This window comes from Schistocerca cancellata, chromosome 11, assembly GCF_023864275.1.
Source record: "Schistocerca cancellata isolate TAMUIC-IGC-003103 chromosome 11, iqSchCanc2.1, whole genome shotgun sequence".
Classification (NCBI taxonomy): domain Eukaryota; kingdom Metazoa; phylum Arthropoda; class Insecta; order Orthoptera; family Acrididae; genus Schistocerca; species Schistocerca cancellata.
In genome coordinates, this window is record NC_064636.1 from 121697497 (window position 1) to 121711009 (window position 13513).

The 13513-nt window shown below is 43.3% G+C and overlaps 1 protein-coding gene across 2 annotated transcripts in view; it reads left to right on the forward strand.

Moving 5' to 3' along the window:
* Nucleotides 1-770: 770 nt before the first annotated feature.
* LOC126108705 (uncharacterized) overlaps nt 771-13513 on the forward strand; it is a 144985-nt gene continuing 132242 nt past the window's right edge. The window contains exon 1 of one of the 2 annotated variants that reach the window (XM_049914023.1): nt 771-921. In XM_049914023.1, the coding sequence (XP_049769980.1) occupies nt 844-921 (78 nt within the window). In that variant the 5' untranslated portion in view covers nt 771-843. The remainder of the gene's footprint in view (nt 922-13513) is intronic. The other variant, XM_049914022.1, reaches the window with a different exon arrangement.

Genomic DNA, 13513 nt, shown 5'->3' on the forward strand with positions numbered 1-13513 from the left:
TCCGTTAATTTCCCGCGTGCGGTTATAATCACGTCGGAATCCTTTTCACACGAATGGGTACAAATGACAGCTGCGGCAGCTGTACCTCGTGTATGCGATCCTATCGACATCTGTTTATGTGCATGCCGCTATAACATCACTTCTGTCACCTTTTAATGAGTAGATTATGACAAAATTTTAAATTTCTACATACGGCGTATAATTGTGTGAAATATTGAAAATGAAATTTTTGTTGCCACTGGAGTCCACTATGTAGAGAACCTGGAAGTGGTACAGTGTTCTGGGATAGCGGTATAATAATGTATGCAATTGTAATCGTAATCAGAAAAATAAAAATTTTTCCTAAAGTAAATGTCTGATACCACAGTACCAGATTTACAGGCTTGTGTGTCGATAGTAATGCTTCTGGAGTCAAAGCATTCATCTGCCCTGACAAGGAAGAGTAGTAGACAATTCAAACTTCGCAAATTAGAAAAAAAAGGAGAGAAGGTCGTTGGGAAATGAAATGAGGAATTCCATTTCGCTAGCAAACCACGCTAACCTGGCAGCGGCGAATTACACTCCAACAGCTGACACAAGCTGCAAAACAGGAAGAGCAGAAGGACAGGGTCGCACACATACGTCGGACGAGGAGTGGGGGAGAGATGGTATCGGCGGTGGACAAGCGCACAGTTCGCTGGGACCGCTTTGTGGCATCTGGCGGCGCAATTACAAAAGAGCAGGACAGCCGGGGGCGACAGACAGTGCAGGGTCGCAGCACTGCGACCGGGACAGCGCAGAACGGAGGTGGAGACGGAGGCAGAGGCAGGCGTAGAGAGGTAGAGACACGCGCCGGCTCCAAGCATGGGGCCCGGAGCGCTGCTGATGTTGGCAGCGGCGGCGGCGGTGGCGGGCATCACCAGCGCCAACATCGCCCTCGCCGTGAGTACCCGCCCTGCTTCTTCTCTGCGTCAGCCGCTCAAACGACGGCATTTTTCCCCGTGCAATTTCAGGCGACCTCCCCCTCTTACGGCTCATCATTGCAGTTCTACATGACTACCACTACTGCAGCTTTTCCAAACTGTGATCAGTCCCACATGCAGGTGGGAGAAGGTTGCGGACGCACCCTCCCCCTCCATCCCCCCCCTCCGAAAAAGTTTGGGATTAAACTGAGTACAATGGAAAGCCGAAGAAACTGATACACCTGCCTACTATCGTGCGCGGCTCCTACCAGCACGCATAAGTGTTGCAACACGACGTGGCATGGACTCTATTAGCGTCTGAAGTAGTGCCGGAGGGAACTGACACCACGAATCCTGCGGGGCTGCCCATTAATCCGTGACAGTACGAGGGGGTGGAGATCTCTTCCGAACAGCACATTGCACGATATCCCAGATACGCTCGATAATGATCATATCTGGGGAGTTTGGTGGCCAGCGGAAGTGTTTAAATTCAGAAGAGTGTTCCTGCAGACACACTGTAGAAATGCTGGATGTATGGGGTGTCGCATTGTCCTGCTGGAATTGCTCAAGTCGGTCGGAAAGCACAATGGACGTGAATGGATGCAGGTGATCAGATAGGATACTTACGTACTTGTCACGTGTCAGGGGTCCAATATCACTCCAATTGCACACAGCCCACACAATTACAGAGCCTCCACCAGCTTGAACAGTCCCCTGCTGACATTCAGGGCCCACAGATTCTTGAGGTTGCCTCCATACCTGTGCACTTCCATCCAATCGATACAATTTGAAACGAGACACTTCCTACCTCTCAGCATGTTTCCACTCATCAACAGTCCAGTCTCGGTGATGATGGGCCCAGGCAAGGCGTAAAGCTTTGTGTCGTGCAGCCATCGAGGGTACACGATGTTTCGTTCAATGGTTCGCACGATGACGTTGACGGCCCAGCACTGAAATCTGCAGCATTTTGCGCTGTCACGCTGAACGATTCTCTTCAGTCATCTTTGGTCCCATTCCTGCAGCATCTTTTCCTGGCCACAACAATGGCGGGGTTTAGATGTTTTACTGCAGTTCCGATATTCAGTGTACACTCGTGAAATGGTCGTACGGGAAAATCCCTACTTCATCGTTATCTCTGAGGCGCTGTGTCCCATCGCTCGTGCGCCGACTACAACGTCACGTTCAAACTCACTTAAATCTTCATAGCCTGCCACTGTAGCAGCAGTAACCCATCTGACAACCGCGCCAGACACTTGTTTTCGCAGCGACCGCAGCGCCGTATTCTGCCTGTTTACAAATCTCTGTATTCGAATACGCATGCCTAAACCAGTTTCTTTGGTGCTCCAGTGTACTTTCTTAATATTATTCAATCTCGATTATGACTGAAAGTGAAAAGAGTTTCAGGGGTAAAGAAGTTGATGAACAACAGCAGATTCACCAACCTATATGAGGCTAAAACTCTTGTGAAGCAGAGTAGATGGTGGACAGTTTCATCACTAAATCTGTATTCACGCAATGTTTTCCGTGTAGTTGGAAACAAATAAATCATCTGAGGATACGTTTCAGATAACTATCTTCCTGTCTCGAGTCTCAGCGCCATACTTAGACATACAAGTCTGCATCTGGGACATTTCCGAACAGGAAATAATAGACTCAAGGTCTTTCGAACCTTTGTTCGAAAACTCGTATAAAGTAAATAGTTGCCTTTCGTGTAGAAAACAAAATAGTGACTGAATTCAGCAGGAACGGTCAGGTGGAGTGGAGTAGACGTATACAAGCGAGCATGATCTCAAAGCCCCTGTCCAATCATGTCAAAGTAAGCATCTCCAACCACATAAAAAGTGAAGACATTCGTTCGGAGTCACTTAACTAGCTATTATTCATCGACCAACTTGTAAGACAACTTTCGATCCAATTTGTTTGTTATAGTGTGGGTGTGTTATCAGTGAAGAAGGAAGTGCGGTAAACCAGCGCTTCACTATCTTGTATCCTTACTTCAACTGTACTGCAGATACAAAGAAGGTCACCATAGCATCTCCAATCACTGGAATTAATGCGAGTGATGCGGATCATTTAGTTCGTAATTTCAATTTTTAAAAACAGAAATGTCATTAAGCATCTCATCCACGCCATAATAATTTCTAAGCAAGACCAATTTATTTAACGAGTTGTAAAGATGCCTCTCTTCCATAGTCGGCAAAAAAGTCGTTTTCAAGTAAATATATCTGAAATTCTAAGTCACAGCGATCGGCGTTTAATCACTCGTTACTCCTATGCACAACATTGGACAGAATTCGAGTACATCAATTAGATATAACAAACAAATAAAGAAGACTAGCCCCCATGATCGTATTTCAGAGTCGTCTTTCTGCTGTCTAGATAGGCTACATCAAATAATTAAATGACAATCTTACTAGGGAAAGGTAAGACCTAAATAAGGGATAAGGCTAGATAAATTAATAGTAAACGTCGAAGGTGTCGACTCATGTAAGTGGTAACGCGCACTAACCAGCCAGTCCCGGAAAAATTGTATAAAAAGGCACAGCGAAGAGAGTACTATGTGAGATTGATACTTCAATAACACTGCTGTAAATTAAACAAATATTCATTTAGTTTGTGCTATTAACACGTTCACGGATCATTTAATGCGAATGAAAACAGAGAGTCAAATCTTGTCGACCTGACCGATCTATTGAAACGTTTAATCGAGACTGTATTTATATTATAACGTAAAAAGTCACCGTAGGTAAAATTAGCTTTCCAATTTGGGCCCCTCCCCGGAAAATTAGTTTTGCGTGCAAACCTCCCTGTGGTCTGCAAAAATGGCGCTAAGCACTATGGGACTTAACATCTGACGTTATCAGTCCCCTAGACTTAGAAATACGTAAACCTAACTAACCTAAGGACATCACACACATCGATGTCCGAGTCAGGATTCGAACCTGCGACCGTAGCAGCCGCGTGGTTCTGTGTTTTGAACTTACAAAAAAATGATTGGGGTATCATACAGCTCATGGAATCACTTGTTCATGCGTGCAGGCCGGTCAAAAACAGGTAACCCTTAATTGCTGCAATCGGAAGTGTGACCACACACGGCATCAAATAAGAGAAGAAGGGGTGAGATCGATTGAGACGTGAGTCGGCGTCGGTCTGAGGTGCCTATTTGTCTGCCTCTTTAAAGCACCTCGCATTGTAATAAAGATTTTCATCAGCATTTTGTAACTCCCGAATGTTGCACTGCCATAATGCACGCAACATTTCCAAATCCGAAAGGGAGTCGTTTCGTCTGTGCCTCTCATCGTAGCAGCAACGGAATTCCGTAGGGAAGCTGGAATGAGATATCCGTAAAGACGGCAAATGGTATTCAAGTGTAGTCGAACTGAGCACAGCCATTTCGATTTCACGTGAGCAGATGTTAAGCTGACTGTTACAGAAACGTGGACGGAGTATAATGGGTCGTATGTTTCCGTTCGTTCCTCAGATAGGTTCGTTTAGTAAAAATTAAGGAGACCGAGCCATATTAGTTGAAGCTGAACATTTGTCTTTCTTTCAGTTGCTCGAACCTATGTCAAAGAGTCACACAGTAAGCAATTACTAAAAACACTAAACAATAGAGCAGGCTAGTCGTAAAGTTTGGTGTTGTGCACTAATCAAGGGTACACAAGGGGGGACTTCTGCTCCGAAAGCCCATATAGATGATGTTTCGTTGAATGGTTCACACGCAGACACTTGTTGATTGCCCAGCATTGAAATCTGCAGCAATCTGCGAAAGGGCTGTACATCTGGCACGTTGAACACTTTTCTTCAGTAGTGTTTGGTCTCGTTCTTGCATTATCTTTTTTCCGACCGCAGCCATGTCGGAGATTTGATATTGTACCAGATTCCTGATATTCACGGTACACTCGTGAAATGGTCGTACGGGTAAATTCCCACTTCGTCGCTACCTCGAGATGCTGTGTCCCATCGCTCGCGCGCCGACTATAACACCACGTTCAGACTCACTTAAACCTTGATAACCTACCGTTGTAGCAGCAGGAACCGACCTAACAACTGCGCCAGACACTTGTCTTACATAGGTGTTGCCGACCGCAGTGCATATTCTGCTTGTTTACATATATCTGTATTCCAATACACATATCTATACCAGTTTCTTTGACGCTTAAGTGTAGTATACGTATCAATAAACGTTTCATGTAGAGTAACTGTGTCTTGCTAATAGCTGGATATCTACCAGGAACCATCGCTATAACAGTTGTAAATTGACGTGGATGTGTTGGGAAAGTAACAGAGATGAAGGCGCTAATAGAAAACTGCTGAAATCGTTATAGGCACTGACAGTTGAGTAAAGTCGGAGATAAGTTCATCCGAAATTTTTTAGCAGGACCTAACTGTGTTCAGAAACGATAGGATAAATACCTTTGGTCACGGCGTGTTCGTTACTGTTAGAAGTAGTTTATCTTGTGTAGAAACAGAAGTAGATACGTCCTGTGAGTTAGTATGGGTAGAGGTCAATCCTGACAAGCGAAATAAAATAACAGTTGGATCCTTTTACCGACCTCCCAATTCAGATGATACGATTGCTGAAAGGTTAAAAAAAAACCTGAGTTTAATTCCTAACACGTATCCGGCTCGTACAATTATAGTTGGTTGTGGCTGCAATTTACCCTCGATATGTCGGCGAAAATACATATTTAAATACGGAGGTACGCATAAAACATTATCCGAAATTGTGCTAAATGCATTCTCTGAAAATTATTTCGTGTAATTAGTTCATGTGCCCACTCGAATAGTAAACTGTTGTAAAGACGCACTTGACCTCTTGGCAATAAATAATCCTGAGTTAATGACGAGCAGCAGAACGGATACAGTGATTAGCGAACACAGGGTGGTCGTAGTGAAACTGAATACTGTAACGCCCGAATCCTCCAAAAATAAAGGAAATATATATTTATTCAAAAAAGCAGATAAAAATTCACTTACGCCTTGCCGAGAGACAATATACTTCCAAATTAACAACGTAAGTGTACACCAGATGTGGCTTGCACTCAAAGAAATAATATCGACAGCAATTGAGAGATTTATGCCAGATTAATTAACAAACGAATTTATACGCAAAACAGTGCATAACATTGTTGCAGAAACAATGAGAAAAGCGTATTAAATTTAAACGAAGCAAAATCCAAAAGACTGACAATCTATTACAGAAACTCGAAATTTAGCGCGCACTTCAATGCGAGATGCTTACAGCAGTTTCCACAATAAAACTTTGTATCGAAACCTGGCAGAAAATCCAAAGAGATTCTGTTAGTATGTAAAGTATGCAAGCGGAAAAACGCAATAAATGCCTTCTCTGCGCGATACCAAAAGAAATACTGCCGAGGACAGTGCTGCTAAAGTAGAGTTACTACACACAGCGCTCCGAAATTCCCTCACCAAAGAAGACGAGGTAAATACGTCGGAATCACAAACAACAACAGCTGCCAACATGCGCAACTTAGAAGCAGATATCCTCGGAGGTAGTGCAGCGACGTAAATCACTTAATGAAAGCAAGTCCCTCGGTCCAGACTCAACACCAACTACATTCGTTTCACAATATGCTGATGCAATAGCTCCATACTGTACAGTCATACACAAGCGCTCACTCGACGAAAGATCCCTACTCAATGACTGGAAAGTTGCACAGATAACACCAATATTCAAGAAAGAAAATAGGAATAATCCATCAAGTTACTAACCCGTATCACTTACATCGATATGCAGCAAGATTTTCGAACATATTTGTATTCGAACATTATGAATTACTTCGCAGAAAACTGTCCATTGACACACAATGAACATGGATTTAGAAAACATCGCTTTTGTGAAACATAACTAGTTGTTTACTCACACGAAGTGTTGAGTGCTGTTGACAAGGGATTTGGAATTCATTCCGTATTTCTAAGATTTCTAACCCGCGTTAATTTAGGCAAGTATTTGACAAACTTCTGAAAAACTATTTGATGCAGGACCTTACTAGTTTTACTCTATGTTACATGAAGCTAATAGAGTCAACTGTATTAAAGTATACTTTATCCTTTTTATAGTTTTTAAGAAATATTTTTTTAAATTTACTAGCAAAAATATTAAGTTTTTTCTGCAGATAAAATTTTTTTTTAACTTCCTAATGGAGCAATATTAATCAATGTAGAGCCAGAGGTGGCTTTTTATGTTATGCAGTGTCTCTGAAAATTTCATGCATTTATCTATGATAGTTTCTGATATAATGGGACATATGTACTGAAAATTTTAATTTGTGGGAAATTGACTTTAAAGAAGAAACTTTTGAAATTTGTTACTTAAAGTTAATTTAAACTGTCCTGCTGCATATGATGGCTCTTCTTTGGCCGCTAGCAGGACTTCCAGCTTCTTTTTCACCTTCCTGGATGTTTGTCCAGCTTTCTTGGCCATACTCGTATTACATGCAGACCTGTCTGCATCGGCTATCCTCATTTTAGCGCAATGTTGCAGCCCAGTGATCAAATTTGCACTAAGATTAATTGGCTTCAAATGGCTCTGAGCACTATGGGACTTAACATCTGAGGTCACCAATCCTCTAGAACTCAGAACTACTTAAACCTAGCTAACCTAACGACATCACACACATCCATGCCCGAGGCAGGATTCTAACCTGCGACTGTAGCAGTCGCGCGGTTCCGCACTGAAGTGCCTAGAACCGCTCGGCCACCGCGGCCGGCAAAATTTTCACACTCCGTGACTCACCAAACTGTCTACATTGTACAAATTTAGAAATTGTATCTGATCATATTCTCAAATTTATGATAATGTTACTGCACTCCTTGTCACTTACAGTAAATTCGTTGTAACCCACTTCAAATGGTGCGAGCTTCTTTCATGATGCACTTGTTGAAGGAATACAATTAGAAACATCGTTGCCAGGCGACATAATCTCTTGTATAGAAAGCTTTCTAAATTCTTTCCTCTAAATTGTCGTTTCTTGAAAATGCCTTTACGTTTTGTCATCTTCAATAAGCACTACAAAACACACGTGAAAAAGTACTGCAAACGTAAGTAAAACAACTACTCGCAATCCCACTTGATCAAAACTAACCGTGTGTCTGAAAGCAGATACAAAAGAATACCGACCGTTGCATTCCAAGGATAGCCAACACACTTGGGAGTAAAAAAAAATCCCTAACTTGCAATGTAGAGGATGTAAAGATCTAAAACATATCCAGAAAAGTGGGTGATAGAAATGTGGGTGTGGCATATAAACACACGTGGCAGGAAAATGCTCTTTAAACGCTCAAAAAAAAACTTTTTTCAGCAAAATCGTTTTCAGAGTAGTTAAAGAAAACCTTAATCTATCGAAATATGATGAAAACCGAAAATCGATTTTTTTCGACCTGAACCACTGTGTGGTCCCCTTAAATTGGAAAGAACACACAGAAAACGTTGTGGGTTCAAAATGGCTCCAAGCACTATGGGACTTAACATCTGAGGTCATCAGTCCCTTAGACTTAGAACTACTTAAACCCTACTAACCTAAGGACATCACAAACATCCATGCCCGAGGCAGGATTCGAACCTGCTACTGTAGCAGCCGCGTGGCTCTGGACTGAAGCACCTAGAACTGCTGGACCAGAGAATCCGGCAAACGTTGAGGGGAAAGCGAATCAAAGACTGCGTTTTACTGGCAGAACACTTAGAAGATGCAACAGGTCTACTAAAGAGACTGCCTATATTATGCTTGTCCGTCCTCTTTTGGACTAGTACTGCGCGGTGCGGGATCCTTACCAGATAGGATTAACGGAGTACACCAAGGAAGTTCAGAGGAGAGCACCACGTTTTGTATTATGAAGAAATAGGGGAGAGAGTATCACGGACATGATACAGGATCTAGGATGGACATCATTAAAACAAAGGCGTTTTTCGTTGTGGAGGAATCTTCTTACGAGATTTCAATCACTAACTTTCTCCTCCGAATGGGAAAACATCTTGTTGACGCCGACCTATACAGGGAGAAACGATCATCATAATGAAATAAGGAATATCAGAGCTCGTTTTTCCCCGCGCGCTGTTCGAGAGGGGGTTAATAGAGACTTATTGTGAAGGTTGTTCGATGAACTGTCTGTCAGGCACTTAAGTGTGATTAGGAGAGTACTGATGTAGATGTAGATGCAGATGTAGATGTACACCTACATCTATATACGTATGGTGCAAGCCACCGTGTGGTGCATGGCGCCACTAGTAGCAATTTCCTTTCCTGTTCCTCTTTTCAATAAAGTGAGGGAAAGACGACTGTTTACACCTCTGTAGGAGTGCTAATTTCTCTTACCCTCCCGTGCCTTACGCGGAATGAACGGTGACGGCATAGAGTAGTTTGCTATCAGCTAATGCTTATCGTTCTGTATATTTTAGATTTCATACAATGTTTCACAAAAAAAATCTAAAATTTCTGAACGCTCCATAGGCAAGCGCAATAGGCTGATAATGCAGCACCAAACTGTAGACTACCTCTTAATTACCGAACACGTTTTGGCCTTGTTTGAGATTTTATTAGAACCAGCTCTGTCCTGGGGGGGCCTCCAGATCATGAGGCCCACGACAAAAGCAGGCCACCCCAGGTACAGACGGCCGGGGGTGGCATCCCTTTCACTCAACCCCCCACCCACCTCCCTCCCACACTCCGCCGCTGCCACCAGACGTGAGCGCGTGCAACGGCCTAACGACGGTACATCTCAACGACCCGGCTATGTGAATTTTTTTTTTTTCAGCTCAACACTTGCAACTTCTCCTTTCCTTTTATTGTCTTTGACTACCACACGAAACTGGTCGACGAGTGACTGACTGCGACCCACTTGATGTACATAGGTCGAGAATTTTCTCGAATTCTCGGGAAGATCTTTCTCTAATGTATGACGGCGGAAGATTTTGTACGCTTCACGCTTCGATCTTTTTCAAGATCCATAAATTTCTTTCTAACTTTTGCCGGTCGACATTTGCACCTCCTTTTCTGAAGCGAGAGTTCAACAATCTCTGCTTCTTCAGTATTTTCCGAATTTTCTCATAAGACAAGGATTGAGCTTTGTTTCCCGCCCTTGATACATTTACTAGGCAAATAATACTCCAGAGTGTTATCTACAGTGAGTTTAAAAGTTGCAATAACTCGTATCCTTCAATTATATTTGAACTAAATATTGTCTATCCACTATTTAAGTAGGGAGCTAATTGCCGCTTACCTGGTCTTTCCAGCATAATTTGTACCCCAGTCTTTCTGTTGAGTTTACGAACTTCGATAACAATCGAAGCTATTTTGACATCATTATCACTAATCTCTATTTCTAGACTTACACAGTCGTTAAGCTCAGACCTGTCTGTAACTGCAAGGTCTAAAATAATTTCATTGCGTGTGGGTTGTAGAAATGTCTGAATTCCTAAGGGACCAAACTGCTGAGGTCATCGGTCCCTAGACTTACACACTACTTAAACTAACTTATTCTACGAATTAAGAACAAGGGAGAGGACTCGAACCTCCGGCAGCAGGGGCTGCGCAATCCGTGACATGGCGCCTCAAACCGCGCGGCCACTCCACGCGGCTGGGTTGTACAACTAGCTGATGAAGACAGTCTTCACAAAACGTTCAAAATGGTTCAAATGGCTCTGAACACTATGGGACTTAACATCTGAGGTCATCAGTCCCCTAGAACTTAGAACTACTTAAACTAACTACCCTAAGGACGACACACACATCCATGCCCGAGGCAGGATTCGAACCTGGTCACGCGTTTCCAGACTGTAGCGCCTAGAACCGCTCGACCACTCCAGCCGGCTCACAAAACGTATTCAATCACTACACTGCGCAACAGAATTAAAAGACCGCTTTTACGGAACCCCGTAACTGTCTCCGACTGCAGCGCATAAGTTTCAAATGTGGCCCAGAGGTGCCTACAGCCTTCCTCAGTAATGGTGGAGAAGCGTCGATCCCTGCGATATTGCCCTCGACCTCCACGACGCTTTCAACAGCAGGCTGCCAACACAGGCGAAGAAAAAGTCAGACCTCATCTACAACTACACGGATACTCTGTAAATAACATTTAAGTGCATGGCAGAGGGTTCATCGAACCACCTTCACAATTCTCTATTATTCCAATCTCGTATAGCGCGCGGAAACAGTGAACACCTATATCCTTCCGTACGAGCTCATTTTACCATGGGGATCGTTCCTCTTAATGTAGGTCGGCGTCAACAAAATATTTTCGCATTCGGTGAAGTTGGTGATTTAAATTTCGTGAGAATATTACTCCACACCGTAAAAACGCCTGTGCTTTAATGATGTCCAGCCTAAATCCAGTATCATTTCAGTGACACTCTCTCTCATATTTCGCGGTACTACAAAATTTGCTGCCCTTCTCTGAACTTTTACAATGTACTCTGTCAACCCTATCTGGTAACGATCTCACACCGCGCAGCAGTATTCTAAAAGAGGACGGACAAGCGTAGTGTAGCCAGTCTCCTTAGTAGATCTGTTACATTTCGTAAGTGTCCTGCCAATAAAACACAGTCTTTGGTTAGCCTTCCCCACAACATATTCAATGTATTAGTTTCTTTTAAGTTGTACATTATTGTAATACATAGGTATTTACCTAAATTTACGGCCTTCAGATTAGACTGATTTATTGTGTAATCGAAGTTTAAAGGATTCCTTTTAGCACTCATGTGGATGACCTCACACTTTTGGTCATTTAGTGTAAAAAAATGGTTCAAATGGCTCTGGGCACCATGGGACTTAACATCTGAAGTCATCAGTCCCCTAGAACTTAGAACTACTTAAACCTAACTAACCTAAGGACATCACAAACATCCATGCCCGAGGCAGGATTCGAACCTGCGACCGTAGCGGTCGCGCGGTTCCAGACTGTAGCGCCCAGAACCGCTCGGCCACTCCGGCCGGCTCATTTAGTATCAACTGCCAATTTTCGCACCATACATATTTCCTTCCCAAACCGTTTCGCAACTTGTATTGATCTTCTGATGCGTTTAGTAGTCGATAAACGACAGCGTCACCTGCAAACAACCTAAGACGGCTGCTGACATTAACTCCCAAATGGTTTATACAGATAAGGAACAGCAAAGGGCTTGTAACACTACCTTGGGGAACGCAAGATATCACTTCCGTTTTTCTCGATGACTTTCCATCAGTTACTTCGAAATCTGACATCTCTGACAGGAAATCATGAATCCAGTCACGTAAATGAGACAATATTCCATAAGCACGCAATTTCACAACAAGCCGCGTGTGTGGTACAGTGTCAAAAGCCTTCCGGAAATCCAGAAGCCGGCCGGGATGGCCGAGCGGTTCTTGGCGCTCCAGTCCGGAACCGACCGACGGCTACGGTCGCAGGTTCGAAACCTGCCTCGGGCATGGATGTCTGTGATGTCCTTAGGTTAGTTAGGTTTAATTAGTTATACGTTCTAGGGGACTGATGACCTCAGCAGTTAAGTCCCATAGTGCTCAGAGCCATTTGAACCATTTTTTTTTTATCCAGAAGTACGGAAACAGTTTGAAATCCCTTGTCAAAAGCACTCAACACTTCGTGCGACGAAAGAGCTAGTTGTGTTTCAAAAGAACGATGTTTTCTAAATCCGTGTTGACTATGTGTCAATACACTGTTTACTTCGCGGTAATTCGTAATATTCGAACACAATATACATTCCAAAATCCTGCTGCATATCGACGTTAATGATACGGGCCTGTAATTAACTGCATTACTCCTACTACCTTTCTTGAATATTCGTGTGACCTGTGACGCATAAAGGGGGCTAATGACGACACACTGGGACAAAATTTCGCCACAATTCTGTCCAACGCCACCGCCGAAGCGTCACGCAATAGGAAAGTCGTAACGGCTGGTCTTATCCCGAATTAACCCCTTCTCTTGGTGCGCCTGAGATGGAGGTCAGAGCCGCGGCGTCCAATGTTGAAATCGCGCGATTTTCTAAAGAGTGGCCCAGCAAAACGTTTCAGACACACCGCCGTTCAGAATCGAAAAGAAAAGACCTCAAGGAGTGGCACAAAGGAGATCAATGAACCCACCCCTTTCCTTGGGACGTTAATTCCCACACATTTTTCGGTCGAAAACTACAGATAGATATTCTCGACAAACTTCGACGCTACTGACACACTCGGACGTTTCAGTCCTTCTGTATGGACATTGTGGAGCTGCGTCCTATAAGGCGTGATCGCACCCCTTCGGACTGCAGTAGCACCGTCATTTTCGCTCTTTGAAACGTCCCCTTTTGAAAAATTATACATGACTGTGCTTAAACTGGCACACAATATTTTTAGCGCAACGCAATCTGACTTTCAAAAATCTCTACAGAAGAATGGCCCTGACTAACATTAACCTATACCTTTCGCAAATCACTTACCTCACCAAAAATCTTCGTTACACGAACTACTGCAATACAGCGAGCGCCACTACTGCCAGCTAAAATAAAAGATTCAAACTACGGAAGGCACTAACTACTGATAGGCATAGTTAGCAAATGAAAGATTTTAATAGAGAACAAA